This window comes from Chinchilla lanigera, unplaced genomic scaffold (genome assembly GCF_000276665.1).
Source record: "Chinchilla lanigera isolate Chin_1 unplaced genomic scaffold, ChiLan1.0 scaffold00094, whole genome shotgun sequence".
In the NCBI taxonomy this organism is placed as follows: Eukaryota; Metazoa; Chordata; class Mammalia; order Rodentia; family Chinchillidae; genus Chinchilla; species Chinchilla lanigera.
In genome coordinates this window covers 5,053,609-5,080,298 of record NW_004955495.1, presented here as the reverse complement: position 1 = coordinate 5,080,298, position 26,690 = coordinate 5,053,609, and the positions used below count along the sequence as shown (strand labels likewise).

The 26,690-nt window shown below is 58.0% G+C and overlaps 2 protein-coding genes across 4 annotated transcripts; both read right to left on the bottom strand.

Annotated features, from left to right (window-relative positions):
- Positions 1–6,505, bottom strand: Dohh (deoxyhypusine hydroxylase/monooxygenase). Of its 3 annotated transcripts, XM_013505247.1 has the most exons (6): positions 6,371–6,452; positions 5,371–5,814; positions 3,321–3,644; positions 2,538–2,614; positions 954–1,194; positions 1–818 (listed from the first exon to the last, which is right to left on the bottom strand). In XM_013505247.1, the coding sequence occupies exons 3-6, from the start codon at positions 3,592–3,594 to the stop codon at positions 502–504; spliced, it is 909 nt and encodes a 302-aa protein (XP_013360701.1). In that variant the 5' UTR covers positions 3,595–3,644; positions 5,371–5,814; positions 6,371–6,452; the 3' UTR covers positions 1–501. The 3 variants fall into 3 exon arrangements, with proteins under 3 accessions (XP_013360701.1, XP_005405893.2, XP_013360702.1); XM_005405836.2 differs by lacking the exon at positions 5,371–5,814 and having other exon boundaries at positions 6,371–6,505; XM_013505248.1 differs by lacking the exons at positions 5,371–5,814; positions 6,371–6,452 and adding an exon at positions 4,470–4,506.
- Positions 6,506–9,588: 3,083 nt separating this feature from the next.
- On the bottom strand, positions 9,589–24,910 carry Thop1 (thimet oligopeptidase 1). Its single transcript, XM_005405835.2, has 13 exons — positions 24,733–24,910; positions 21,574–21,789; positions 18,771–18,919; positions 17,494–17,601; positions 15,774–15,876; positions 15,392–15,552; positions 14,654–14,789; positions 14,204–14,570; positions 13,736–13,937; positions 11,270–11,456; positions 11,068–11,196; positions 10,257–10,393; positions 9,589–10,019 (listed from the first exon to the last, which is right to left on the bottom strand). The coding sequence occupies exons 1-13, from the start codon at positions 24,746–24,748 to the stop codon at positions 9,864–9,866; spliced, it is 2,067 nt and encodes a 688-aa protein (XP_005405892.1). The 5' UTR covers positions 24,749–24,910; the 3' UTR covers positions 9,589–9,863.
- Between the last annotated feature and the right edge of the window lie 1,780 nt (positions 24,911–26,690).

Genomic DNA, 26,690 nt, shown 5'->3' with positions numbered 1-26,690 from the left:
TCAGCAAAAATAATTTAATATTCCATCTGGGTAGTGCCCTGGGACCCGCAAGAGCCCCTAGCCCAGCCCACCCGGAGGCCACCTCCCCGTCCTGCTTGGGCCCCAAAGGGTGAAGGGGATAAGGGACCTCCAAACCCTGTTCCCTGTTCCTGGTGGAAGCTGAGCCACTGTCACCCCAATACTTCCCAAGTGCCCCGCTCCTGCCCCTGGGGTCCCCCAACATCCTCACCCCCAGAACGCCCCGTCCCGGACTGCGCACCCCAAACCCCTCCAGGTCTGCCTGCTGCATGCTAGGCCCTGGGGAGCCTCCGGCCCACTCCGGCGTTCAGGACGCAAGATCCCAGGCCGCGCAGGGTCTGCAGGCAGGGCACCCACCTCGGCCCGCCCGCCCGGCAAGGTCCACGCCCACGCGCAGGGCTGGAGACGACATCCACTTAACGCTGACCCAGTTTAGTGCCGAAGTCCCGGGGGGAGGCAGCCCTGAGGAGCCCGGCGGCAGGCCTAGGGCGGGGGCCGCAGCCGCTCCAGCCCATCCGCGTACTGGAAGGCCGGCCCGCGCTCGTACTCGTACATGTCCAGCGCCACCTCGCAGCTCTCGCGCACCACGCGCTCGGGGTCGGCGGCGTGCGCCCGCAGCGCAGCCAGGCAGGCGGGCCGGGCGATGGCGCCCAGGGCCTCGGCACATTCGTGCCGCACCATGGGGCTCTCGGCGCGCTGGGCCAGGGCGGCGGCCAGCTGTGGCACCGCGGCCTCGTGCTGCAGCTGGCCCAGCACGTAGCCCACCTCGTGGCGGAACAGCGCGCTGCCGCAGCGCAGGCCTGCGGGGAGAGAGCGCGTCAGGCGGGCGGGCAGGGGCCGGGCCCAGGGGACAAGGGAAGCTGGGGCAGGGGCAGGAGGAGGGGGGAAGTGGCGCCCACCACTGGGCCTTGGCACCCCCCAGGGCCCTTCCTCACCCTCGGCCAGCGCCAGGGCGGCCTCCTCTCCACCTGCGTTGCGCAGCGCGAACATGGCGCGGTACCGGTCGAAGAGAGGCCGGGCCTCGTCCAGCAGCACCTCCCGCAGCCGCCCCACGTCGCCCTCCTCGGCTGGAGGCGCAGGGTCTACCGAGAGGTAGGGACCCGAGGCCGCCAGCTCCCCAGGGTGCTGCTGTAGCCACTCCAGCCGCTGCACGGCTAGCTGGCAGGTCTCTGCCACCTGCAGGGCAGGGCACAAGGGAGTTAGGCTGATCGGCCAGAGGAGGGGGCGTGGCCAGGCTGTGCTGGGATATGGATTCAGTCCCAGGGGATGAAAGGCCACCAGGGCTTTGAGCAGGGAACCGATCCAGGGGCCTCAGCTTCACACAGACCCTCCATAGCAATACCATTCACAATGGCCCAAAGTGGAGACAGGAAAAGTGTCCACAGATGGAAGAATGGATACACAGAACATTCCACCTACGTGCTGGAATACTACTTGGCCAGGAAAAGGAGCGAGGCTGTGACCCTTGCCAGTGTGGATGGACCTTGAGGATGCTGTATTCAGGGAGAGACGTCGGACACAGAAGGACACACAGCGTGGGCTCCATCAACAGGAAACGCCCAGGACAGGCAACAAGAGGCAGGAAGTGGACCGTGGGTGCCCGGGGCTGGGGCTTCTTTTCGTCTTTTTTTTGGGGGGGGAGACTGGGGATTGAACTCAGGATTTTGCGCTTGCCAGGGAGGGGCTTGTGCCACTGAGCTACATCCCTGGCCCCGGGGCTTCTTTTTGAAGTGATGAGATAGCTGGCATTGATGCCTGCACAATCTGGAGTGCATTAAAATCCACTTATAGATGTACTTTCTTTTTTTTTTTTTTTTTTCCTTGGTTTTTCTCCGGTACCGGGAACCGAACTCACGACCTTGCGCTTGCGAGGCAGGCGCTTTTGCCGCTGAGCTAAATCCCCAGCCCCTATGGGTGTACTTTCAAAGGCTGACTTAAGCCGGGCGTGGTGGTGCATGCCTGTAATCCCAGCACTTGGGAGGCTGAGGCAGGAGGATCGTTGGGAGTTCGAGACCAGCCTGGGCTACAGAGTGCGCTCAAGGCCAGCCGAACTGCATAGCGACACCCGGTCTCAAAAAGACAAAAACAAAAACAAAACAAAACAAAACAAAACAAAACAAAAACTAAAGGCTGACTTAATGAGCTGGACCAGATATGATGGCGCATGCCTGTCATCCCTACACTCTGAAAGGCTGAGGCATGAGGATTGAAAGTTTGAGCCCAGCCTGGGCAACTTGGTATGGATTTGTCTAAAAAAATAATAAAGGGCTAGGGATGCAGCAGCTCAGTGTAAATGTCCTGGGTTCAATCCACCAAAAAGAAGAAAAAATGAGAATTGTTGAGGCAGGAGAGAGACCTCTAAAGGGGCCCAGTGGCTGAGGAGGGACAGCAGAGGGAGGGCCAGGATAGAGTGCGAGGAGATGCACTCCCCCACTTGCTCCCTCCTTCCTTAACATTGGAACAGCCTGGGGTAAGTGGTTGCCCTGGCAACCAGAGATGAATGCTAAGGACCTCCTTACCTCAACCACGGGGTCAGCAGAGTACTGCTTCAGGAGCTCCAGAACTTCTGGGTTCCCGATAGCGCCGAGGGCCTCCCCTGAAAAGAGCAAACCAGAGCTCCGGCTAGATGAGTGGGGAACGCCCACTACCTCATGGGAGCCATTCATCAGCTGTCACCCCATCCCTGGCCAAGGCTGATTGGAGCAACAACACATACAGACTGCAAAGTGGACCAATCTGAATCTTTCTGTAGAACCTGGACTTGACCAGGAACTTTCCAAGTTTGCAGTGACCAGCAAAACAGCTCACCCCAAACAGTACCCCTTGGACAGAGCCGGTGTCACTATACCTAGTGCCACAGGGAACAAAGAGCTCTACTCCCTCATGGAGCCCTCACTGCAGATTTTAAGCTGGGATATGAGGGAGGGGAGTCAGCAGATCAAGGCAACCTTAAGCAAGAGCAGGAAAAAAAAAAAAAAAAAAGCAAGAGGAGTGGTACGTGCCAAGGCCCTGTGGCCTGGGCTATGTGAGGCAGGGTCTTGCTAAGTTGTTCAGGCTGGGCTCAAACCCGCAATCTTCCTGCCTCAGCCTCCCATGGTAGCTGGGATGACGGATAAGTGCCACTGACAGTGACGTTTAAGAGTCCCTGCAGCAGATGCTGCCTGTAAAACAGAGCTGAAAGTCTTCACTATTCTATTCTTTACAGGAGAGTGAGCCGGCTGCCCCTGAGGACTATCACCTTCAGGGGCTGTGGGCGGGGTATCCAGGACACCAGTGGGCAGGCGCAAGGCCTGGGCACTCACCTGCCTCATGGCGCACCATGGGCTCCTGGCGCGTGTCCCGCAGCACGTCCACCAGCACAGGGATGGCGCGGGGGTCCTGCATCTGGCCCAGGCAGTAAGCCAGCTCGTGCTTCAGCAGGGCTGAGTCGTCCCCAAAGGCCCGGCTGATCCAGGCGATGGCGTCGGGCCCACCGAGCCCACGCAGCGTGAAGAGGGCCCGGAAGCGGGCCTGCAGGGGCTGCCCGGAGTCCACCAGCGTCTGCCCGATGGCCTCCACCTCCCGCTCGGTCACCATGGTGCCCGCGTGTTCACAGTCTGGGTGCTCCGCAGCTAAACCTGGAGAGCCTGCAGCACAAGAACGTACAGCGCTAAAATGACAAGCTGGGGCTGGGAAAATTTTTAAACGGGGCTGGGAATGCAGCTCAGGGTGAAGGCCTCGGGTTGTACCCCCAGTGCGGCAAAAACGTAAAAGATTTAAAAATGCAAAGTGAAGCGGGGCTAGAGACCTCCTTCGCCCTCTCTGATTATTCACAGGATCTAGGCCTGCATCTGGGTTGACAGTCCAGCTCTGACTTGCCCACCTGCTGTGCAGCTTTCCACAAGCTGCCTGCCTGCTCTGGGCCTCCGTCTGAATCTCTGTCCTGTCATCCATGACCTCCGCTGTTCTCCTCACGGCAGCCCTGGGATCATGGTGGCTGATTCCCAAGATGTCCCCAGTTAGCCACCTCCAGGTACTCGTGCCTTGGTACTAACTGTGCCCTCCCACTCCAGACAGGACCAACCTGTGTGACGAGAACACTAGAGATATGACGGAGCTTGCGGCCAGGAGCTGAGCCCTCCTGTCAGCAGCTCCATGAAAGGTGGGACGCGGCCCTCACCTGTCTTCCCCACACACAGTCAAAGCAGTCTGGGGGGCGGTGCGCGGCAATGTTTAAAGCTACTGAGTATGAAGCAATGTGTACAGAGCTTCAATGATGACCTGTCCCGGACTCTCTGAGTGCAAGCTGGACCATGGCACTGCCCAGCTTAAAACGCTCTTATGGCTCCTCACTGCTTCAAGCTCCTGGACAGTCCCAAAGGTCCTGCCCCAGGGCCTTTGCGCAGTGTATTCTTGACATGACAAACAGTCCTCCTAAAATGCACTTATGAGCAAGGCATGGTGGCACACACCTGTCGTCCTAGCACGCACAAGGCTGAGGCAGGTTGATAGCTCCGAGTTCAGCTTGGGCTACATAGTGAGTTCAAGGTCAGCCTGAAGGAAACAGCCAGGTTCCGTGTCAAAAGAACAACAAAAGCAAATCAAAGTGCCCTACGGCTGGAGCTCTCACTTCCCTGGCTCTCAAATGCCACCTCCTAGAGAAACCATCTCTGATCACAATTTTTCTTCAAAGTATTAACCATCCCCAGACAGCATATGGGCATTTATTGGCTTACTTATGACTGTTTTTTTAAAAAAAATTATTTCTGTGTGTGGTTCTGGGGATGGAACACAGGGAGTTCACACTGAGCTACATCCTCAGCCCTTTTAAAAATATTTTTTAAAATGCTGAGCTAGAGTCTTGCGTAGCCCAGAAGGTACCCAGGCTTGGCTTGAACTTGCAATCCTCCTCCCTCAGCCTCCCAGGGCGGGATGATGGATGTGCACTACCGGCCCAGCTACTTAAGGTTCATCTTTCCCCTCAAGAGAACAGAACTGTGAAGGTGGAGACTGAGATTATTACGGGCCACCACTGCGTCCCCAGCACTCAGCACAAACACGCACACACAGTATGTCCTCAACAAGAACAAAAACTCCACAGCACCTGACTTCTACGTGTCATTTGCTATGTCCCAGGCACCTCACGGGATGGAATTTGGACTGTGCCTGTTTTACAGGTGAGGAAACTGAGGCAGGCTTGCTTATTAGCAAGGGTGCGGGGAATCAGGGATCCAGAGCACAACCCGAAACCACAAGTGATTTGTTGCCTGGATGAAGCGAGATGAACCGACACAGGCCTACTACGAGAAAGGACCCCCATCTGGCCTCCAGAGCAGCTGAGAACCTGGCACGTGCTTCTCAAAGGCGGCGCACCTCAGCCGGCTTGTTTCCAGCCGCAGGTGATGGCTCCCTGGTTTAATGACTGTCGCCGCCTCTGGTGGCCGACATAGGCGGGTCACACTTCACACCTCGGAAGGATCAGCAGAGATCAGAGCAGGCAGGAGTGTGTGAGCTGGTGGGACTCTAGGAACACTGGGACCTGTGCCCTTGTTCTACCGGTTGGGCATCCACTTGACTCAGGGCAGGCAGGGCCTGGGAGGCCTAGCTTGCAGTCTGTGCCGGGCCTCTCTCAAGACATCTTAGAGAACTGGCCGAGGCGGCACACACTGGTTATCCCAGCACTGTGTGAGGCTGAGGCAGGAGGATCCCAAGTTTGAGGTCAATCCAGGCAACCCAGAAATTTAGCGTGATCTTCTCTCAGATAAAAAGGGCCTGGGATGCAGCTCAGGTCAAAGGCCTTGAATTCAATCCTCAGTACTAGAAAAAAATGAAATGAAGTAGGTGCAGATGGATAAAAGACCCTGCAAACCTCTCCCGCTCTTACACACCACTTACATCAAGCATCTCCAACACAAAGATGTCCTCAAACTAGGCTCCGGCTGGTCGCAAGGGACCCCTCTGAAACGGGATGCTCAAGGTCTGTGTGCGGCGAGGGGCGCTCAGGATGGCCCGGGGACGACTGGCTCTTTGGGACCCCCTAAGACACCCTTCCGGGAACGAGACGCCTCAAGATTCTTCTCCATAGAGCCCCTATTCCCTGGGTCCCTCACAAGGTTCTCCAACGCTGACGAGGAGGCCACCGAACAGGGAACCTCTTATCCGGCTCCCCACGGATCCCTGGAGCTAAGAGACCCCCACGGCTCGGGGGAAGAGAACGCAGGGACTCGGGACCTCTGCAACGCCTGGCCAACGAATCTGGAAACCGGATGCCCCTGGGGGGCGCCCTCTCTACGCCCGCCCGCTAGAACCCGGCACCGCACCGTGCCCTCCGCCGCCGGAACGCCCTGCGGAGCCCCCGAGACGCCCAACCTACCTTCCCGGCACCGCCGCCTGCGTTTCACCAGCCGCGACGCTCGCAGCGCGCCCTGGAGGCCGCCATCTTGCCTCCCATGTGACCAGGCCAGACAGCACCAATGCTGCCGCGGGGGGATCCAGTCAAGGCGCCCGCGGCGGTGGGAATGCCCCGAAGCCTCAGTCAAGACCAAAGACATAGGCTGAAATCCACACATAAGCACATGTCCAGAGACACTCTTTAGAGAAGAGAAAGGTCAACTTCAGCTTTTCCATCAGAAGAAAAGTTCCACCGGCGTCCCCATTCGAAACGATCAGTGAAAATGGTTTATGCCGCTTAAACCAAGCTTGGGTCTTGGCATGCGCAGTATTCAGGGAGCGTGGCTAAGTATCTGGGCGTGGCCAATGAGTTTGAGGGCCGTGGCCAGAGCTCGGTAAGCAGGGATTTAAAACAGGAAATGACCCGTTATTTCATCGTTCTTCCATTTAATGAATAGTGGAAGGGTGCTGAGGACCAGCCAGGCACTTTTACTTTTGCTTTTCCGGTACTGGTCATTGAACACAAGCACTAAGTTACATCCTCAGTCCTTATTTTTTATTTTGAGAAAGTGCCTCATTGAGTCGCTCAGGTGCCCAGACTGGACTCAAATTTTGCCATCCTTCTGCCTCAGCCTCCCACAGTGCTGGGATTACAGGCGTGTGCCACCACTGGCTGTAATTTTTTTTCAAGTTTAATGCTGACATAATTATACATGCACAGTGGGTTGCAAAAACATTAAATTGTCTGAGGGAAGCAGAAAATAAGACAGAGGCAGAGGTGTAGCTCAGTGGTGAGCACTTGCCTAGCATGCTCCGGACCCTGGGTTCCATCAACACTGCGGGGGGTGGGGGTGGGAGGCAAATACTATCTTAAGTAGAACACTTATTGGATGGTGGCCTAAAGTACCGAGAAGCAAGGTGTAGGCAAGAGTGGTGTACGTGGTGTGTGTAGTTTCAGGAAGGCGGCCAAGGTCTGAGGTAGCGGCATTTTGGTAAAACAGTTAAAAACTGAGGGAGCCGGGCCTGGTGGTGCACTCCTGTAATCCCAGCACTCGGGAGGCTGAGGCAGGAGGATCGTTGCGAGTCTGGGGCCAGCCTGGCTACATAGTGAACTCAAGGCCAGCCTTAATTGCATAGAAAGACCCTGTCTCAAAGACAAAAAATAAGTGAAAAATAAAAATAAAAACTGAGGGAGGGGCAGGGGATTTAGCTTAGTGGTGCAGCAGCTGCCTGGCAAGCGTGAGATCCTAAGTTCGATTCCCAGTACCCGCCTGTTCCCTCAAAAAAGCAAACTGAGACAGTCCTGAGTGTGTCTGGAAGAGGACCCAGCTCTAGGAAGAACTTGCCCTCTACTCTTGACAAAATAAGCGAACACTAGCAGGGTGTGGTGGTGCAGGCTGTCGTGCCAGCACTCTATGGGGCTGAGGCAGAAGGATCACAAGTTCCAACCTAGCCTGGGCAACAGCCATTTAATAAGACCCTGTCTCAAAATAAGTAATAAAAAAGGGCTGGAATGTGAAGGCCCTGGATTCTATCCCCAGTACTGCAAAAGGAAAAAAAAGCACCCACGGGCATGTCCCATGCCATGGAAAGGATTTGTCTGAGGTAGGAATAAACAAGAGCTTTCGGCCTGATGGGTAGGAAGCAGGAAGAGAGGAGAACGGACGCTGGGGGAACAGCACTACTCTGATTGGAGATTGAGGCCGGGATGCGGCCAGGTCCTGCCACCTGCTGGACCCAGCCAGTATTGCAAGCACCGGCCCCGTGAATCCTGCGAGGGTACGGTGGGCGGGGAAATGCCGAGTGGGTTCCAGAGTGACTGGAGCTGAGCAGAAAGGAAAAGCAAAGTAAGAAGAGGGAGGAGAGATTCCTGAGCTTTTAGCCAGCTACACTCAACCTGTCTACTGGGAGGGGCCCGGCCGGCCGCCCTCAGGTGGTGTTTCCGTTCGGACAGTACCGGGGATTGAACTGACAGCCTTGGTACTGAGCTGCACCCCCAGTGCCTTTGTATTCTAATTTTTGGGCAAGATCTCACTAAGTTGCTGCGTTTGGGCTGGGACTTTTGATTTTCCTGCCTCAGCCTCCCAGGCACTGGAGTCTCAGGTGTGTGCCACCACGCCCAGCTTGGTGTGGTCTCTTTTTCTTTTGAGCGCCAGGTACTTTAAGCTGTGACAGCTGCTACAAGCCTGACAGCTTCAGCCACCCGCACGACAGCCAGCTCAGCTACGAAAAGCCCCCCCCCCCCCAATCAGGGCTCTAATGTCACCGAACGGGATCAGTGTGAGGAGGATCCCAGGAACCGGAGTCCGCAGCAGCCTGGTCTGGCCTGGTGACAGTGCCCAACACAGCCCCAGAAATGCTGTCCACATGGAGGTGTCTGCCGGCCAGTGTTGCCCTTCCTTGGGAAAGGGTCTTGCTGACCCGGAACCCAGGAAGGAAGGCACCCACACCTGGCTACGACGTTTTCCCAACCCTAAAATGCCACTGAGAGCCAGGTGAGGGGCGCACACGTGGCATCTCAGCCCCCTGGGAGGCCAACCTGGGGCACTCGGCGCTCAATGAGACCCTGTCTCAGAAGTAAAAAGGGCCGAGATGAGATGCAGCATGGAGGTGCTGTGTTCAGGCCTTAGTACTACGGGGCAAAGAAAGCTGCACAGGTATTTTTTAAAAATACCAGCGAATCCAAGATACTGCCCACCCACCACGATCAAGGCTTTGCTGTTTCTGACCCCCCTGGAACCCAGCTGCTGATGGGTCTCGTCGCTCACATAACAGCTCTGATCAACCCCTGTGGGTGCTGGGAGGAGCTCGGTCCTGCAGGCACCTGAGGCACCTGCTGGCTGTGAGGCTGAGGGGCTGCCATGTCCCAGGAGGCCCCAGCACCCTTGGAAGAGCTGTGTGGTCCACAGTGGGACCGGGCTGAATGTGGATGCGGAGACCTTCCTGAGCGATGCAGGGTATCACGCAGAGAGGAAGCACAGCCCGAGCAGGCAGTCCTGCTATCCGGCCCCTCAGACAGAACTGGGCCCTTCCCAGCGTCCCAGCCCTGGTCTGACCGGTCCTAGAGCGCAGCTATGCCCAGGGACCCACACATGTCAATCCCGAGCACTCAGGAATCACTGCCCCGTGGCAAATGCAGGACAGCCCAGGATGAGCCCAGCTGCCCTGTGCTGAGGGGACAGAGTCAATGACCAGCCCGGAGCTGTTTCAAGTGTTTACTGGCCGTGTCTTGCAGAACCACCTCGTACAACAGGTGCCGCCCAGAGGGAGGCTAGTGCAAAGGAAACAGGCCCTCGGGGCAAGTTCTCTCCACCCAGCTGGCCCCAGCTGGCCCCGTGGACCAGAGCTGGAGGGACAGTGACAGAGACGAAGAGTTCCTGGCGCTCACTCTTGGCCCGAAGCGCCATGCCGTCAGCCACCGTCGGGCTGGGGCTAAGGCACAGGGCGAGGGCGGGCACGGGGCCGTGGCTCCAGCGTCAGCAGGCGGCCGAGTCGCTGGCCTCCACCTGCAGCCCCTTGCTCAGGAGGAAGGCGTCCTGCCTGGGTTCACGGCCCAGGAAGAGCTTCAGCATGGCGCTGGCGTCCTCAGAACCACCCGGCCTCAGGATAGTGGTCCTGTAGTCCATGCCCACCTGCAGGGTACAAGGCAAGGGCTGGGTGTGGGCTGGAGGGCCCAGGGTCTGCCCACCTCCCATGACTGGTCTGGGCGTGACCCCTTCCCGGCCCGCGGCTGGGGCGCTGGTCTGTGGATGCTCACTGCCGCGGGACCAGTGCTCTCCCGAGCAGGGCTGGTGCAGGCCAAGCTCCAGCTGCCTGGGGTCCTGGGCTGCTCTCTGCCCCGCTCCACCCGGCCCCAGCCCAGCCCTCACCTTGGGGCTCAGTACACCCTCCTGCTTGAAGCGCGTGTGGAACATGTCCATGGAGAACACCTCGCTCCACAGGTAGCCGTAGTACTGGGCGTCATAGCCGCCTGCCAGGTGGCCGAAGGTGGCTGGCATGTTGGTCCCTGGATGGACAGGGACAGGTGAGCCTTGGAATGGGTGAGCTCAAGGGTCACGTGGACCCCAACCACACACAGCCCACGAGGAGGCGGCCTCCCAGGTGCACCCATGCGATGCAACACTGTGTGCTGCTTCAAACACTGCGTGAAAAATGTAGCTGGGTTCTGTGGTACATCCCGGCTACTCAGGAAGCTGAGGCAGAAGGGTCATGCATTCTAGGCCAGCATGGGCTACTCAGCAAGACCCCATCTCAAAGTAAAGTAAAGATGACTAAGGGTACAGCTCAGCAGTACAGCGCCCCTGGCTTGGATCTGCAGTTCGAAAAATTAAATGCATTACACAGTCAAAATACCACCCAAAAACGAACCGTCTCTATACACACATAGCACACAGCCGCGCACACACCAAGGATGTGCGGTGGGCGCCGCCTGCTCAGGACAGGAAGGTGCCATGGGCCTCCCACCACCCCTGCTTCTCCGGGGCCTGCAGATGCTCATCCTGCTCCTCTGCTGGCTCCTCCCAGGCTCTCCGCAGGGACACGGCCCCGTCCACAGGGAGGGCACTCGGGCCATGGGGCTGACGCCCGTCTCTGAGAATACACAGGGGAGGGAGGCCAGGAACCGTGCCGCCCCTCCCATGCTGCTGGGTCCCTCTGACTTGGGGGCAGCAGTGTGGCTACCTGGCGTAGCAGGGACCCCAAGGACATCCTGGCAGAGCCGCGCGTACTCCTCGGCCGGGTCGGCAGCCGCGCGTGTGTGCAGGGCCTGGTCCACCTTGGCCAGCACGATCTGGCGCAGGTTGAAGAGCCCTGGTGGCGGGAACACAGGTTGGAGGACGCTCAGTGCCCCAGGCCCGAGCCCACCCCCAGCGCCCGTCCCCACCAGTGTTGGCCTGGCGAGACTGGATGAGCTTGTCCAGCAGCTCCTGGGGCACAGCGCAGCCTGAGCGGTAGTGCTGGGACATGCGCAGCAGCGGCTCCTTCTCCCACACCCAGTTCTCCAGCATCTGTGATGGCGCTTCCACGAAGTCACGCTCCACGTGGGTCCCACTGAACATGGCGAACTCAGCCTGCGGGCCAGGGCGGGAGACTCAGCACGGCCTGGCACAGCGGCCTGCAGCCCCCTCACAAACACACCTGGGCCAGCAGGTGCACTTGAGGCCCCTCCCCTCGGCCTATGCAGCCTGAGAATGTCCCAGGCCAGGACACACCAGAGGACAGTGGCCGCACACACCTGCCAGCAGTCCCCTGAGTTCCTCCCCTCTGTGCCGCCGCTGTCCTAGAGAACCCTGCTCCACACAGGGACAGATGAGCCGGTGTGGGTGGGACAGTGTCTTCCACACGGCACAAAGTCCAAACAAGAGCAGAGCGTAAGGACCAAAGCTGGGTGTGGTGGCACATGCCTGTCATTCCAGCTACGCAGGAGGATTAGAAGATCAAATCCACCAGGGCAAACTGAAGAGACTATCTCCAAATTTAAAAAGGCTTCCTGAGCAGGGCATGGTGGCGCACACCTGTAATCCCAGCACTAGGGACGCTGGGGCAGGAAGATCACCAGGAGTTCAAGGCCAGCCTGGGCTACACAGTGAGACCTTGCCTCAAATCAAACAAAGAAAAAAGGCCTCCACGGCCCTGGGTTCCATCTGTAGGACCACCAAAAATAAGTTATGCATATAATTTCAAGTTAAAAATTCGTTCTTGTCAAGACACTGCTAAAAAGTACATCCCTTTAAAAAAGGTACATTCTGGGGGCTGGGGATTTAGCTCAGTGGCACAGCGCCTGCCTGGCAAGTGCGAGGTCGTGAGTTTGATTCCCGGTACTGGAAAACAAAACAAACAAACAAACAAACAAAAAAAGGTACATTCCTGTAGGGGAGTATTACTTAACCAGGAAAAGGAGCCAGGCTGTGACACTTGCCACAAATACCTTGAGGACAATGGGAGATGCCAGACACAAGAGGACACACAGAGTGGGCTCCGTGGGCAGGAAATGCCCAGGACAAGCAACTCCAGAGGCAGGAAGTGGAATCAGGAGTAAGAAGCTGGGAAGGAGATGGATGGGGCCTCCTTTTGGGGGGATGGAACATTCTGAAAGAGGGCTGTGGTGACAGCGCAACAATTGGTGAGGTGCTTATTAGAAATCAACCAGCCCCTGCCGCCATGCTCTCCTGCTCAGCCTTCGAAGAACATTCTTGCTGCCAGAAGATGAGGTGGCTGCGGGCCCCCCTGCGGCAGGGTGCAGGGACAGACCCAAGCCAGGGCGCAGTGCCCCAGGGCTGAAGCTGTGCTGGCTGCTCGGGGAGCGCTGGGCAAATCCCTCGCGCAAGGCAGCATCTCAGCTTCCTTAGGCTCGCTGTTTCCTGGGCCAGCGTGGCATGAGCTGGGGCCGCAGCCTCACATCGCCGGGCTGAGCTGTGCAACGGGAACCAGCAAGGAGCTGGGGCTCCACACCAAGCGCCAAGCGGAGGCAAACGCACCTGGCCCACCCACGGTGCGGGGAGGGCTGCGGCTGAATTAAGTCCCCCAGGCCTCCAGGGCTATACGGCCGGGTCTCCATCCCCAACCTCGGCCGGTGACCACATCAGGAGACAGGGCTTTGGAGAGGAGGTGAGAGACCCAGGCGCGGCAAAAGCTGGCTGGAGAAGTGGGCACGAACTATTAATTACAAAGATCCTGGACACGTGGGCAAAACAGTTCCCAAAGCCTGCACGTGGACTTTCTCAAACTCAAGCCCCTTTCCAACAGGGCGGCCCAGACCTGACATCAGCCTGAGGCGTGGATCCCGGCACAGCCCCTCAGGACCTGCATGTACAAGTCCTGTGTTTCCTCGAGATCTGGACAGCACAAAGGCGAAGTGGGCATGAAGAGCTCTCCCACTTTTTCTGTTTACCCGGCCCAGGCTCGCTCTGCAGAGCCAGTCTCTCTCCCACCCTTCACTTAGATTTTCTCGAATAAACTTTGCCACTGTTTTTTTCTGGGTATCAGGAATCGAACTCATGACCTCACACTTGCCAAGCAAGCGCTGTGCCGCTGAGCTATGTCCCCGGCCCTGCCACTGCTTTTGCTTGTCTCATTCAATTCTTTGTTCAAGTTGAGAGGAATCTGGACTCCAACTCCGGAAGGAGAGGCGAACCCCAAACCCGGTCACACTTCGCTGGCAAGCCACTGTGTAGCAGCAAGCTACCCAACAACAGGAGGAACCGTACAGTAAGGGCACCTGGGTGGCCCCGACCCGCCGGGGTCCCATGAGAAGAGGGCGACACAGCTGCAGGGAGGTGACGCAGAGGAGCCCGCACCCTGACCTGGCCTCAGCCTCCAGGACCCGAGGTAAGACTGGGAGCCCGCGTACCTGCGAGCAGAGCTGGTGCATCACGTGCCCGAACTCATGGAAGTAGGTCTCCACCTCGTCGTGCTGCAGGAGCGACGGGGCGTCCGGCGTGGGCTTGGTGAAGTTGGCCACCATGGCTGCCACGGCGATCTGGCGGCTGCCGTCCTGTTGCAGGCAGCCGGGCTGCAGGCCGAAGCAGGCCGCGTGGCCGTACTTGCCTTCCCTGGGGAGGGAGCAGGTCAGGCATGGCCCGGGCTGCCATACGGGTAGCCCAGCCAGGGTCCACCGGCTCTGGGAGGGTCCCCAATGGCGCCAAGCCCACCAGATGCACGGCAGGGTCTGAGCTCCTGGGTGGGGAGCTCCGGTGCTGCCTGTGCCGCCGGCAGGTCCCCTGTGCTCCCCCCAAGACCCTCCCCTCAACAGCAAGCCACCCATCCTTCCCATCCTGCAAATAGGGAGGCGGGGCTCGCGAGGACCCTGGGCGCCCACCTGGGGTAGAGGTCCAGGTAGAACTGGCCAATGAGCTCGCCCGAGGCCGTGTCGCGCACCGAGTAGAGCCGCACATCCTCGTGCCACACGGCGGCCCCCTCCTCCAGCTGGAAGGTGAGGCCCAGGAGCTCCTGGTAGATGCCCAGCAGCCCGCGGGTGACCACTTGCATGGGGAAGTACTCCTTGAGCAGGTTCTGGTCCACGCGGTAACGTGTCTCCTCCACCTGGTTCATGTAGTAGCGCATGTCCCACGCGTGGATGCGGCCATCAAAGGGCAGCCCCCGGCGTGCGCACTCCGCCTCCTTCAGCTCCAGAATCACGGCGCGCTCCTGCTCACCCAGGGGCTTCAGCTTCTGCGCCAGCTCATCTGCAGGGGGCGGGCGCAGTCACACCCCGCCCAGCCCCGCCCCGCCCCCCAGCAGCCCAGGCGCACCCAGCAGTGGTGGGTACCCAGGAAGGTGGCCACAGCCTGGCTGGTCTTGGCCATGTTCATCTCCAGGACATAGTCGGCATGGGTGCTGAAGCCCAGCAGGCCGCACTTCTGCGCCCGCAGTGCCACCAGCTCCTTGAGGATGGCGCAGTTCTCCTGCAGGCGATACAGCTGCTGTGGAACGGCGCCGCGCCCTCCGCCACCCGCGCCCCTGGGCTTGAGAGTCTGCCCACCCTGCCTGCCACGGCTATACGCAAGCCCCGGTCCTTTTCAGAACCAGGAAGGGCCACGAGCGGGAAATGACACGGGGAACGAGGCGGGCTGGGGGGCGAGGGCATCGTGGTGCTTGGGGACCCCACAGCACCCAGGGCCTGGCCTGTGCCCAGCCCTGCCGACTTCCAGTGCACGCTCTTAGGGGATCGAGGTCCGAAGCTCGCACAGCTGGTGGCTGTGGGCTTTGGGGGACACACAGTGGCACCCACGTGACTCTGACCACCCCCGAGCCAGGGGACTGGGGAGCTGCAGGTGAGACGCAGAGCTGGGTCCTTGCGGCAGAGCCCTCTGTGTGGCAGCAGTGACAACACAGTCCCCTGGGCCCGGCCTCAGCTCAGCGCTCACAGGGACGCATGCCCAGGTTGTGGCCACACCACAGGTCACCTGCCACCTCCAGCGAGAGCTGAGGCTGGCCTCGCCCGCACAGCCACCTCTCCGAGGGCACGCGGAGCCTGGCAGGGACTGCGCTGCCGCAGCGGCGTCACCTCTTTGCACCGGGAGTTGAAGGCCGCCTCCACCTTCCTCCTGGTCTCCGGCACATGGCACTTCTTCAGGAGCGGGAAGTAATGCGGGTACTTGAGCGTGACCTTCAGCTTGCCGTCCTCTGTCTTCTCCAGCGCGTTCACGAAGTCCTCGGGGAGCCCCCCTGCAGGGCGGGAGGTGGCTCTGGAGGGGACAGGGAAGCGACCCCCACCCTGCACCTGCACAGGAACCCCGGGCCCGGTGAGGAGGTGCCAGGGAGCGAAATGGGGCAAAAGTGAGAGCACGGGAGAGCCACCAGGACAGCAAGGGCATCGGGGTCCCCGTGCACAGCGCCCTGGGAGGAAGGGCCCCAGCCCCGGCTCCCGGGTAGCACCAGCCGCGTACCCAGCTCCTCGCGCGTGAAGGGCAGGAAGGTGGTGTCCTCGTTCAGGTTCTTGTTGAAGTCGATGCACAGCAGGCCCAGCTTCTTCTTGATGCTCTTGATTTTCTGCGGGAGACGGCAGACATGGGCGGGAGGGCCCTGGCACCTGACAGCCTCCTCCCAGACCCCGGCAGGGGCAGGAGAGCTGGGGTGGGAAGAGGGGGGATGGAAAGGACACAGCCCACAAAGCTGGGACCTCTGTGTCTGCGCCTCACACGGGGCCCCCAGGAGCCCTGCGGTGTGCCTCCTGCTCAGGCCCTACCCTCAGAGCCACGGTCTGCGCCTGCCGGCAGTTTACCCAGGACAAGTCTGCATCTTCTATCCACTCCAGTAAAGTGGGCACCAGAGCCAAGGGAACTGACTGCCGCGCCCCAGTGACTGCTACCAAGGCTGCGTGACACGGGACACGGCCCAGGCCGGCAGCGGGGCCCGGCTTCCACTCAGAACCCGTGTGGTAGGGGTGTGGAGGGAGGCAGGTGGGGAGACGGAGGGGCTGTAGGGGCCGCCTGCCTCCATCTGGCAGCCCAGCCTCTGTGGCACAGGCACCGGGAGAGTGGTCAGGGGATCCGGTCCTCAGCAGGCCTGAGCCCCCACATTCCCCGCAGGTCCGCCTCTCACTGAGGACCCACATGCAAACCTGCCACACCCCGAGTGCTCTGGGGCCTGGCACGGCCCCCGGATGCCTGCAACAGCTCTAGAGTCCCTGCCCACTCTGCTCGGGTCGGGATGGGCACCTTCGCTGGTCTCCTGCTCCCACCTGGCGTGCAGCAGCCCAAGGCCTCGCCATGTCATGGAGGCTCATGGTGGAGCCAAGCACCCGGGGTGCCTGGGGGTGGCCGTCTCTGGCACCTCAGCCTTGAGATTCGGTCTTGTTTTTAACAGCACTCTTTTCCCTTGACACTAACTCACTGCTGTGCTACAGCCCTACCTCGCTGGTGGTGACCCTACAGCACTTGCACCACAGCTGGCTGTTTGTACCATTGAAAGGTTCTAAAAGGTTCTCCACAGCTGCTCTAACCCTTTGAGACAGGGTTCTCCTAAGTTACTCAGGCTGGGAATTGGGACTTAGGATCCTCCTGCCTCAGCCTCCCAAGTGCTAGAACTATAGATGTGTACCACTGCACCCTGCTATCCAGCACTGGCTGTAAGAACAAACCACCCCTCTCTCTAGGTCCCGCCTACACAGCCACAATGGTGCCCTCAGTAGATAAGGCCCCTGGCTCTGGTGCAGGTTGCTTCCTACCCTAGCCAGGTCCGTGACTTCTCGTGTGCTGATGCCTCGGCCTGGGGCCAGCTGACATTGCAGGGACGGCCCCTCCCAGGACACCTGTACCCACAGATGGCGAACGCCAATGACCAACACAGCACCCTCCAGGTTGCCCAGCTCCCCCCGAGAGGCCCCTTGCTTGGGGCACTGTCACCTGCCCAGAGCACTCCAGGGCCTGGTGCCACACAAGTGGCTGTCCCGTGCCTGGAGCTCCCCACGAGGCCAACCCTGAGCCTGGGGCCCAGCTGGGCCAGGGCTCCTCAAAAAACCATGGCGAGCACCCCCACCCACACTGCCCCTCTCCAACCCTGATGGAGCCAGGGCTGCCTCACATAGCACCTGGCAGGCGTGGTCCTGCCCTGGGACCGGCCCTGACCCTCTCGGGCCGGAGCACAGGTTGGGGGCCCCACACTCACATCCTGAGTCTCCTTGGGCAGGTGGAGCCCGTTCCTGCGGCCCAACTTGATGAGCCGCTCCAGGTACCGCGCAGCCTCAGGCCTCAGGGAGTCCTTCTGCACCTTCTCCTGCAGGGGCAAAGGGCAAGGGTCACAGGGCCGCTGGGCAGCCAAACCCCATCCCTCCTCCTGACACGGTGCGGCCAGTGCACATGGCGGCTGCGCAGCGTCCCAGAAGCCTGATCACACAGCCCCACGCGCCTGCGTCCCTCAGGAGCAACGACCTGTCTGCCTGAGCAGCCCAGGCTGCAGCAGAGCACCGAGTGGGGTGGAGACCGCATCTCGGCCAGGGCCTGGGCGACAGCTGTGTACAGCGTCACTGCTGGGGGAGCCCAGCAGAGCGTGCAGGGTGCTCCGTCTAGTTTTGCACTTTCTTTCATTAGTGGTACTGAAGGTGGAACCCAGGGCCTCGCACTGAGCCACATCCCCAGCCCTTTTTAAATTTTGAGAGGGTCTTACTAAGTTGCCAGGCTGGGAGTGAACTTGCAGTCATCTTGCCTCAGTCTCTCACAGTGCGGGGAGGATAGGGGTGCGCCCCCGCTGGCTTCTGTGTCTGCTCTCACAACAGTGTGTGAGCGCACTACCGGCTTGGGCTAGATTTTAGATTAGATTTCGGCACACCTCCCGCTGTGCCAAAGCACGCCACAGTCTTCTGGACGCAGGAGAGGCCTCAGGCCACTGCCTCATGGGAAGAAACCCGCCCAGGGCCCCGGTGCATACCCTGGGCCCCTGCAGTGACACAGGAGTGGGCAGCTGTCCCTAAGCAACACCCGGTGGCCAGGATATGTAGCAGAGCCTGTGTGAAAGGCTATAGGGCCCCTCCTGCCGGATGCTTTGTTTTCTGTTGGTTTTTGCTTTTTACGGCTGTCATAAAACACACAACATGTAAAGTTTACTTTTTTGGGGTTGGGGGTAAGGGGCAAGACTGGGCTGAACCCAGGACACTGCCACTGAGCTACACCTTACCCCTCTGAATTTTATTCTGAAACAGGATCCTGTGAAGTCGCCCAGGCTGGCCTTGAACTAGAGCTCTTCCTGCCTCAGTCTCCCAAGTACCTAGGATTACTGGCACGTGCCACCACGCCTGGCGGTCCTGCTTTTGAAAACCAAGGGGACGGCGCTCTCCGGTCATGAAGAGGTTTCCACCTGCGGCTGCTCCAGAGCCCATCACCACCTGCCGTGCCAGCTCCTGGCTGCGGAGCCTGTGCCAGGCCTGAGGCCAGGTCCCCGATCCCTACCTGCAGCCAGACAATCCTCTGGTACACGTCCTGCCGCATGCTCATCTCCACGTCGAACTCGGAGAGCTTTTTGTCAGCCTCTGTGCTGGCCACGCGGATATCCTTGGACGGGGACACATGCTGCGGGAAGTCAAGGATGTTCCTCTGTACTGAAACAGGAGACAAAGGACACACAGTGGCCTCGGGGATGTCACAGTCCGAAGGAGACAGACTTGACTCATGACACCCAAGCCAAGGAGCACCGGGCCAAGCGGCTAGTGAGCTTGATTCTCCAAAGAGCCGTGGCTGCTGACAGGTGCAGGCCAGAGGCGCAGACCACGCTGTGACTTCCTGTTAGAGGCTGGGCAGCCGCACAGGCCAGAGCCACGAGAGTTCTGCAGACCTGGGCCCGACCGCAGGCGCAGTCAGGACGGATGAGAGAGCGTGCCTGACTAAGACCTGCATGCACTGGACAGCCGGTGTCCACGGACAGACAGAGGGACACACAAGGTAAGGTCTGACCCCATGCAAGGACACCAGCCAGGAAAGGAATGAGGCTGTGACATTTGCATCAGCATGGACAGACCTTGAGGACACCGTGCTTAGTGAGAGATGCCAGACACAGAAGGACATGAAGTGTGAGCTTCATGCATACAAACGCCCAGGACAGGTGACTCCAGAGACAGGAAGCGGACTCAGGAATGCTGGGGTGGGGAGGGGACGGGGAGTGATGCTACAGGATGTGGAGTTTCTTTCCGAGAGAATGGGAATGTTCTAAAATGAAGGCATAGCCGGGCTTGCTGGCACATGCCTGTGATACCAGCATTTGAGAAGCTGAGGCAGGAAGATCATGGCAAGTTTGAGACCAGCCTACCTCAAAAAACAAAAAAAGAAACCAGAACAAACAAAATATATATATTATATATACACGTTATATATATACATACACACACACATATATTGTATACACATAATCAGTTTTGTGAATATGTGAGAAACCATTTAAATGCAGGTCTTGAATGAGTGAATTATGTACTACGCAAATTATATTTTAATAGCACAATTAAAAGGAAAAAGGCATGATAACATGCATCTATACTCCCATCTATGCTCCCAGCTTAGGAGGCTGAGGCAGGAGAGTCACTTGAGCCTAGGACTTTGAGGCAGCACAGCAAGATCTCATCTTTTAAAAAAAAGCACATATGCCAGGTGTGGTGGTGCACGCCTGTAATCCCAGCACTTGGGAGGCTGAGGCAGGAGGATCGTTGTGAGTTCAAGATCAGCCTGGGCTACAAAGTGAGCTCAAGGCCAGCCTGAGCTGCATATCGAGACCCTGTTTCAAAAAGACAAAATAAATAAAAATTAAAAAAAAAATAAAAATTAAAAAAAGCACACATTTTTTGCCCTGGAAAGACTCGAATTCAGATCAGCTTGGTACCTGACTTGGCTGCCAGGGGCCTGAGCCAGGGTAGGTGTTCCTGGTGGCCCATGTTTGAGGGCATGGTGTCCTATACTAACCAGTCTGGGGCTCAGGGTCTGGCTGGTGAGGACCGGAAATGGGCTCTGTCCTCGAGGGACTTCTCGAAAGGCCACCAGTCATATGAGTGACTGTAAACACGCTCAGTGTGACAAGATGGCAGTGCAGAGTGCACTGAGAGGACAGGAAGGGGGCCCTGAGGAGGTGAGCTCCTCCTGCAATTGCAGTGAGGCACCCTGGTCCACCAGGCGCAATGTGAGGACGGCTCTGGTCCCCATCCTGCGGGGAGGAGGCCCTCAGGAGCTGCGGGTGAGCGTGGACACGGGAGAGGCGGCAGGAGACAGGGACAGCTGGCCCAGTCAGGGAGGGGCAGAGTGGGTGGAGCCACCTGGACCCCAGGAGACACCACAGCGCGTCCGGGGGATTGCGTATCCCTGCCTAGGGCTCCCATCCACCTCTCAGCTCCGAGTCAGGGAGCCCCCATGGTACCTCGAGGGGCAGGCTGTGCCGCCAACCTCCTCAGGGGCTCGGGGCACAGAGCCCTCATCCCTGCGACCAGGCACCCCAGTCCTCACAAGGGCAGAAGGACTCAAGGAGAGGGGGCAGCCTCACTGGCCCCCGGGACAGGATGGGGAGGCCTAGGGACACGAGGTAACATGAGTGTAGGGTGGGGACCAAGGAGGCAGCCAGAAGGACTGGCAAGGAGGTCACTGGGGCTTTAATGCTGTTCTGCCTGCGGCCACAGGGGCCAGGAGAGGCTCTGAGAGGTGACCAGGTTATAAAAAGGGGACCTGGCCTTCTCAGCCGCCTTCTCAGGAGCATCCATTAGGAAACAAGGCCCCCTCTTACGCTGCCCCTGCCTGTGCCCCTCACCAGATGCAGCCCTCACAGTAGTTTTCCCAGCCTGGAGGGCTGTGAGCCAAAATAGACCTCTTTTCTTAATGAATGATCCTGCCTCGGGTATTCTGTTACAGCAACTGAAAACAACTGAAAAGCCAGGCACAGTGGTACACACCTGACATCCCAGCTGCTTGGGAAGCTGAGGTAGGAGGATGGCTTGAGCCCCAGAGTTGGAGCCCAACCTGGGCAACATAGTGAGAGCTCATCCCAAAGAAAATCCAAACCAAAGAAAAAAAACAAAACAGAAAACAAAGACAGGAGCCACATTCCATGGTTCAGACAGAAAACACATCTCCTCTGGGAGGGGGAGGTGGCTGGAAGGGGGAGGTGGCTGGGTTTCAAGCTGCTGCCCTCTCAATTGACCATGCAGGAGCACTCGGGGTGGCCCGGGTGATGGAACTGGCTTCTCCCCACGTCCCTGCGACCTACCCCGCAGCCAGCACTCACCCGTGTAGGTCACCTCCACGTCCGCCAGGGCCTTGAGTGTGCTCTCGTAGGACACGTCCTCAAACTCCTGCGCGCCCACCTGGTCGTACACGCGCTTTGTCTGCTCGATGAGCTCCTTGGTGAGCGCCTCGATCTGCGGTGCACTCAGGTCCCACCTCAGGTGGTTCACAGTGGGGGAGCACGGGGACACCGCGTCCAGGACGTCCCCTGCACAGGCTGCACACAGAAGCCAAAGGCCACTGCTGATGGCATCTCATCCAGTCCATGCACAGGGCAATGTGACCGGGGAGCGCTGGGCCCAGGGACTCTCCAGAGCAGGCACAATTCTGTCCTCAGCCACTCCCAGGGAGTCAGGGCAGTGTGTGGGGACAGCTGTGGCTGTCACGACTGGAGAAGGGGTGCAGTGGCACGAAGTGGGTAGAGGCCAGGGACACTGCTCACCACCCACAGTACCCAGGACACCGCACAAATAACCCGACCCTGACATCCAGCTGCTGCTGTTAGGCCCCTGCCCTGGAGATACCCAGCTGCAGTCTTACCCAGGCATACCCTGCAAAGACCCCAGTACTGACAAAAAGGGGGAGGCTCTACCACTGCTGCACCGCTCAACTCCCACAAGTCAGAGAGAATTCCCCAGGTTCGGTGGGGTCTCTGGAGAAGCCACTTAACACCCAACTGGGGAGCCAGGGGCCCCATTCATTAACAAGTGAACCAAGAAGGGGCGTGGCCTCATTGTTAACAGGTAATCAGGAAGGGGAGTGAGCATAAGAACCTACAGTGCAGTGGGAGGTTATTAGCCCTCCCCCAAGAAAGGTGTGTGCATTTGACTTGCAGGTGGGGGCCCTGGGATAAAGCCTAGAAGAGGGGCTCTGCCGAGGCTGGGCACAGAGAAGCCAGGAAAATCAGCTGCCAACCCCTGACCCTGCAGGGCCTGGTGGCACCTGTACAATGCAGACCCAGAGCCACGGACTTGTTCTGGAGAGGGCCAAGTAATTTAACTGTGGGCCAGTTTCTGTCCCATCCGGAATCCATTCCTAGCTCCTGAATCTACACAAAGAAGGCTGGAGTGTGTCTGCCCCGGTGGAGGTTTGAGGAAGGGTTTGAACGTTCCTCCCAAGTGGCAGGAGAGGCCCTGGAAAGGGGGTTACCAACTGGATGTGTCCTTTTACACAGGCAGAGTAAGCGACAGAGGCTAGTGGGAGCCCCATTCTATCACCCACTGGCCGCCGGACCTGGTGAGACCACAATTTGCTAAACCTCAGGATTCCCTCCTGGAAAGTGGGGGCAATGGAGGGCAAGAGGGCACAACTGTCAGAGGGCACATGGTGGAAGCAGAGAACAGGTCTCAAGGGGAAGCTATTGTGACACACTGTAATCTCTCATCCAGATGTGCCAGGGATGACTTGAAAATCAACATTCCTTACATTTAAGAAAGGCAACACAGGGCGGGGGATGTAGCTCAGGGGCACAAGTACCTGGCTGGCAAGCGCAAGGTCCTAAGTTTGATTCCTCGTACCAAAAAAAAGAAAGGTGACACAGTACCAAGGTTGCTTATTATGTAACATCTACAGAGGTCATGGCAGCCCCATAGAATTGAATTACTCTTTCTGCAGTGGAGTAAGGGGTTGGACACACCGGGCCACATCCTTCCCAGGGGTCGGGTGTTCTAGGCAATGCAAGATGGTGAGCATCGACCCTGGTCACCACCAGCTCCAGGCTAGGAGATCCCCGAGTCGTGACGACCACAGATGTCCCCACACACTGCCAAGACTCCCAGAGGTAGACTCCGCAGGTGTAGCATTTTCACCCCAGTTGAGAGCTACTGACACACGAAGTGGGAGAAAGAAGTTCCACATAAGTCAGACTTTCTGGCAAGGTGTCGCTGCTGAGAACTTCAGGCAAACACCCAGCTACAGGGCACGCCAGGCTGAAGGGTGCAGAAGGGAACCACACATCTGTATTAAAACCTGTGATCAAGAAGGGCTTCACAACGTGGGAAAGACAGAGCTCAATGGCAGGTGGAATGGTCAGAAAATTCTCTGGGAAGAGCTAGGCCTCTTGGACATCCACTGGTCCTGTAAATTATTTACTGACTGCCGCCCCTGTGCTGATTTCTGAGCTAACAATCCCGCAGCAAACAAGGCAAACAACAGTTCCACCTCCCTGAAGCTTGAATAACTCTAATTATTACCATTATCATTACTACAATTACCATCCTCATTGTGACTGGCTGAAAAGAGAACTAGGGGGAGCACAGGCGGGCGTGAGGAAACCCAAGAACACCAGCGAGGAGGGCCCAAGCATCAACCTGAGCTTCTGAACACAGACCCAGGGCGCGGCGATTCCCTTCCAACACCGCCGCTTTACTCTCCCTTAGCGCCCCCAGCCTGCTATGCTCTGATCTTTACTCTCCCAACACAATGCCCGAGTGAGTTCCCGGCTCCCTGCCTTTGCCCTGCGGGACCCTCCTTCTGCCATGCACCTAAAGATACTGGCATCTAAATCTAGGCTTTAATGCCACCTCCTCAGAGAAGTCCTCCAGGACCAGCGCTCTCACGAAGTGTCCCTGAGGTTGTCCCACCTGTGTTTATTTGCTCCAAGCCACCAATCCCTATTTAAACTCCTCACTTGTTCATTTACTTCTTTCCTCTGCCTCTGGAACTGGAGGTGGAACCCAGGGCTTTCGCACTGAGCTACAGCCCCAGCCCTTTTTATACTTATTGTGAGACTCGCCAGGTCGCCCCATCCTGGGCTCAAACTTGACAATCCTCCTGGCTCAGCCTCCGAGTGCTAGGATTACAGGTGCGCGCCACCGCGTCCGCCTTTATTTACTTGCTGAACTCCGCCTCCGGCTCCAGAGCTCGGGAAGGGAGGGGGCCGGGTTCTTAAATCTCTGCCCCCCGAAAGTCCACCCGAGAGCGCCCCAGGACCCGACCTGCCCGAGGGTGAAATCCACGAAGTCTGCTCAGTGGAGAAGCTCTGGAGAAGCTGGTTTCCTCGTTCGGCAGGCGAAGGGGAAGGGCGGCCCCCGTCCTCCCCTCCAGCCGGCCCAGGGTCGCTCGGCTCCGATTCTAGGCCCCAGTCGCTACCCCGAAGGCGCGCGGGTGCAGGGAACGCCGGGGTCCCGGGAGTCGGACCTCAGCGAGGGGCGGCCGGTACCTGCTGGGGGCTTCATGGCGGACGGGTCTGCAACAGCTGGGCCCTCGCCGCACCTGCTCCACGTCCAGCAGCCTCAGCCGCGGTGACCGCCTCGCTAGGCTCAGCTCCGGAGCCGACACCTCCGCCAGCGGACTTGGGCGCCCGCCGCCCGCGCGCCCAGGGCATCCTGGGAGAGCGCGTGCGCAAAAAAAGTCTGGGCGCACGCGTGCCGGAGCTCCGCCCACTCCTCTAGGGGGCGGTCCAGCGCTGACACACTCTGCGCACGCGCTGCACCCCTCCCGGGCCGTTATTGGCTCTCATAGGTGGTTGGGTGGAGCGAGCTCCACCCTCAAAGTCTCCAGGAGGATGTGGAATAAGCGAGTTCTCATAGTAATCGCACGCACCGTAATAATCCTCCGAGCCGCTTTCTTGCTGTGATTTCTCCTTGGTTTCAGGGCCTGGTGTTCCCTTGCACTTACGTCTTTCTTTCCTTTTTTTTTTTTTTTTTTTGAGACAGGGTCTCACTATGTAGTCCAAATTGGCCTCCAACTAGTGGCGATCCTCCTCCCTCAGTCTCCCGAGTGCCGGGATTACAGGCGTGCGCAGCCGCACCGGGACATGGTGGCACACGCCTGTAATCCCGGCACTCGGGAGGCTGAGGCAAGAGGATCGCTGCGAGTTTGAGACCAGCCTGGGCTACAAAGTAAGCTCAAAGCCAGCCTGAACTGCATGGCGAGACCCTGTCCCAAAAAGACAAGAAAAAAAAAAAAAAAGGAAAAAGAAAAAAATATTTGTGTATTGGGCGAGTTCTGCAAGTTTTCTCCCTCACTTAAGACCCTCAGGTTATTGATCACTTATTGTGTCCAGGAGCTTTTTGTAAATTACTTTCTTTCCAGAATGCTGCCAAGACTCCAGCGTCTAAGAACAGAGTAGGTGTAACACGAATGTCAACTGAATGCAGTTCATCAAATAAAATATAGTTTAAGAAAATACAAAAACTTAAGTGAGAAATATACTATAACCAAGAAAGCTTCAATAAGTGGATCCATGACTTCAAGTGACAGGTATAATGGAATAGTACAGTAACCTGACCTATATCCAGTGTTGTTGGCAAAAAAAAAAAAAAAAAACAAAACCTTAAAGCAACCAGAAAAAAATTAGGGTTAAACTGGCCCAAAAGAACACCCCACGTCCTTATTTCTGCTAGATAAAATAACTCATTAATTATGCGTGTGTTTTAACTAGGCTAAGAATTAATTGGGAAAGGTAGGCACAGTGGTGCACACCTGTAATCCCAATTTTGGGAGGTTGAGGCAGGAGATTACAGGTTCAGACCAGCCTGGAAAACTCGTTGAAACTATTATAGACAGCTAAATTATAAGAAATTAATATACACCAGCACCAAAAAATAGACTTCAGAATTGTGTGGCTGGAGGTCAATTTGACAAGAGCCAGGCCTCAGGATGGAGAAGCAATAGCCAGGACTGCAAGCCTCCCTGGAGATAAAGGACAATTTGAGATTACACTGTAATCAGCACTAACTAAACCCAGATATGTGTCAGACACAGAGGTGACCAGACATCTGGACCTGTGTTCCCCTCTTGCCAAGAATCCCTTTGATCTTTCCATGTACTCTTGCTACCCTACTGTTATAGGCAGCTAAGTTAGATAGAAATATTATAGGCAGTCAGACAGGGCCAGGCCCTCAAAGGAGCCAGAATGGAAGACATACCTTACCAATGGAGAGGTGGTACTTGCTTCGGGGCAGATCTCAAGACTAAAGATTAAACAAACAGGGGCTGGGGATTTAGCTCAGCGGCACAGCGCCTGCCTGGCAAACGCAAGGTTGTGAGTTTGATTCCCAGTGGGGGGGGCAGTTTAGCCGGGGATGGCGCACAACTGTAATCCTAGCACTTGGGAGGCTGAGGCAGGAGGATTGTTGAGAGTTCGAGACCAGCCTAGGCTACAAAGTGAGCTCC

Bases quoted from the DNA above. Each gene is read 5' to 3' on its own strand.
- Dohh (XM_005405836.2), bottom strand. From the start codon at position 3,594: ATGGTGACCGAGCGGGAGGTGGAGGCCATCGGGCAGACGCTGGTGGAC. The intron at 2,615-3,320 runs GTGAGTGCCCAG...TGCTCTTTTCAG, and splicing joins CATGGTGCGCCATGAGGCAG to GGGAGGCCCTCGGCGCTATC. The intron at 819-953 runs GTGAGGAAGGGC...CTCTCCCCGCAG, and splicing joins CGCCCTGGCGCTGGCCGAGG to GCCTGCGCTGCGGCAGCGCG.
- Thop1 (XM_005405835.2), bottom strand. The intron at 17,602-18,770 runs GTAGGGATCGGG...TTGCCCCTGCAG, and splicing joins AGAGGATTGTCTGGCTGCAG to GAGAAGGTGCAGAAGGACTC. The intron at 10,394-11,067 runs GTAGCCACACTG...CTGTCCATCCAG, and splicing joins TGGGGTCCCTGCTACGCCAG to GGACCAACATGCCAGCCACC.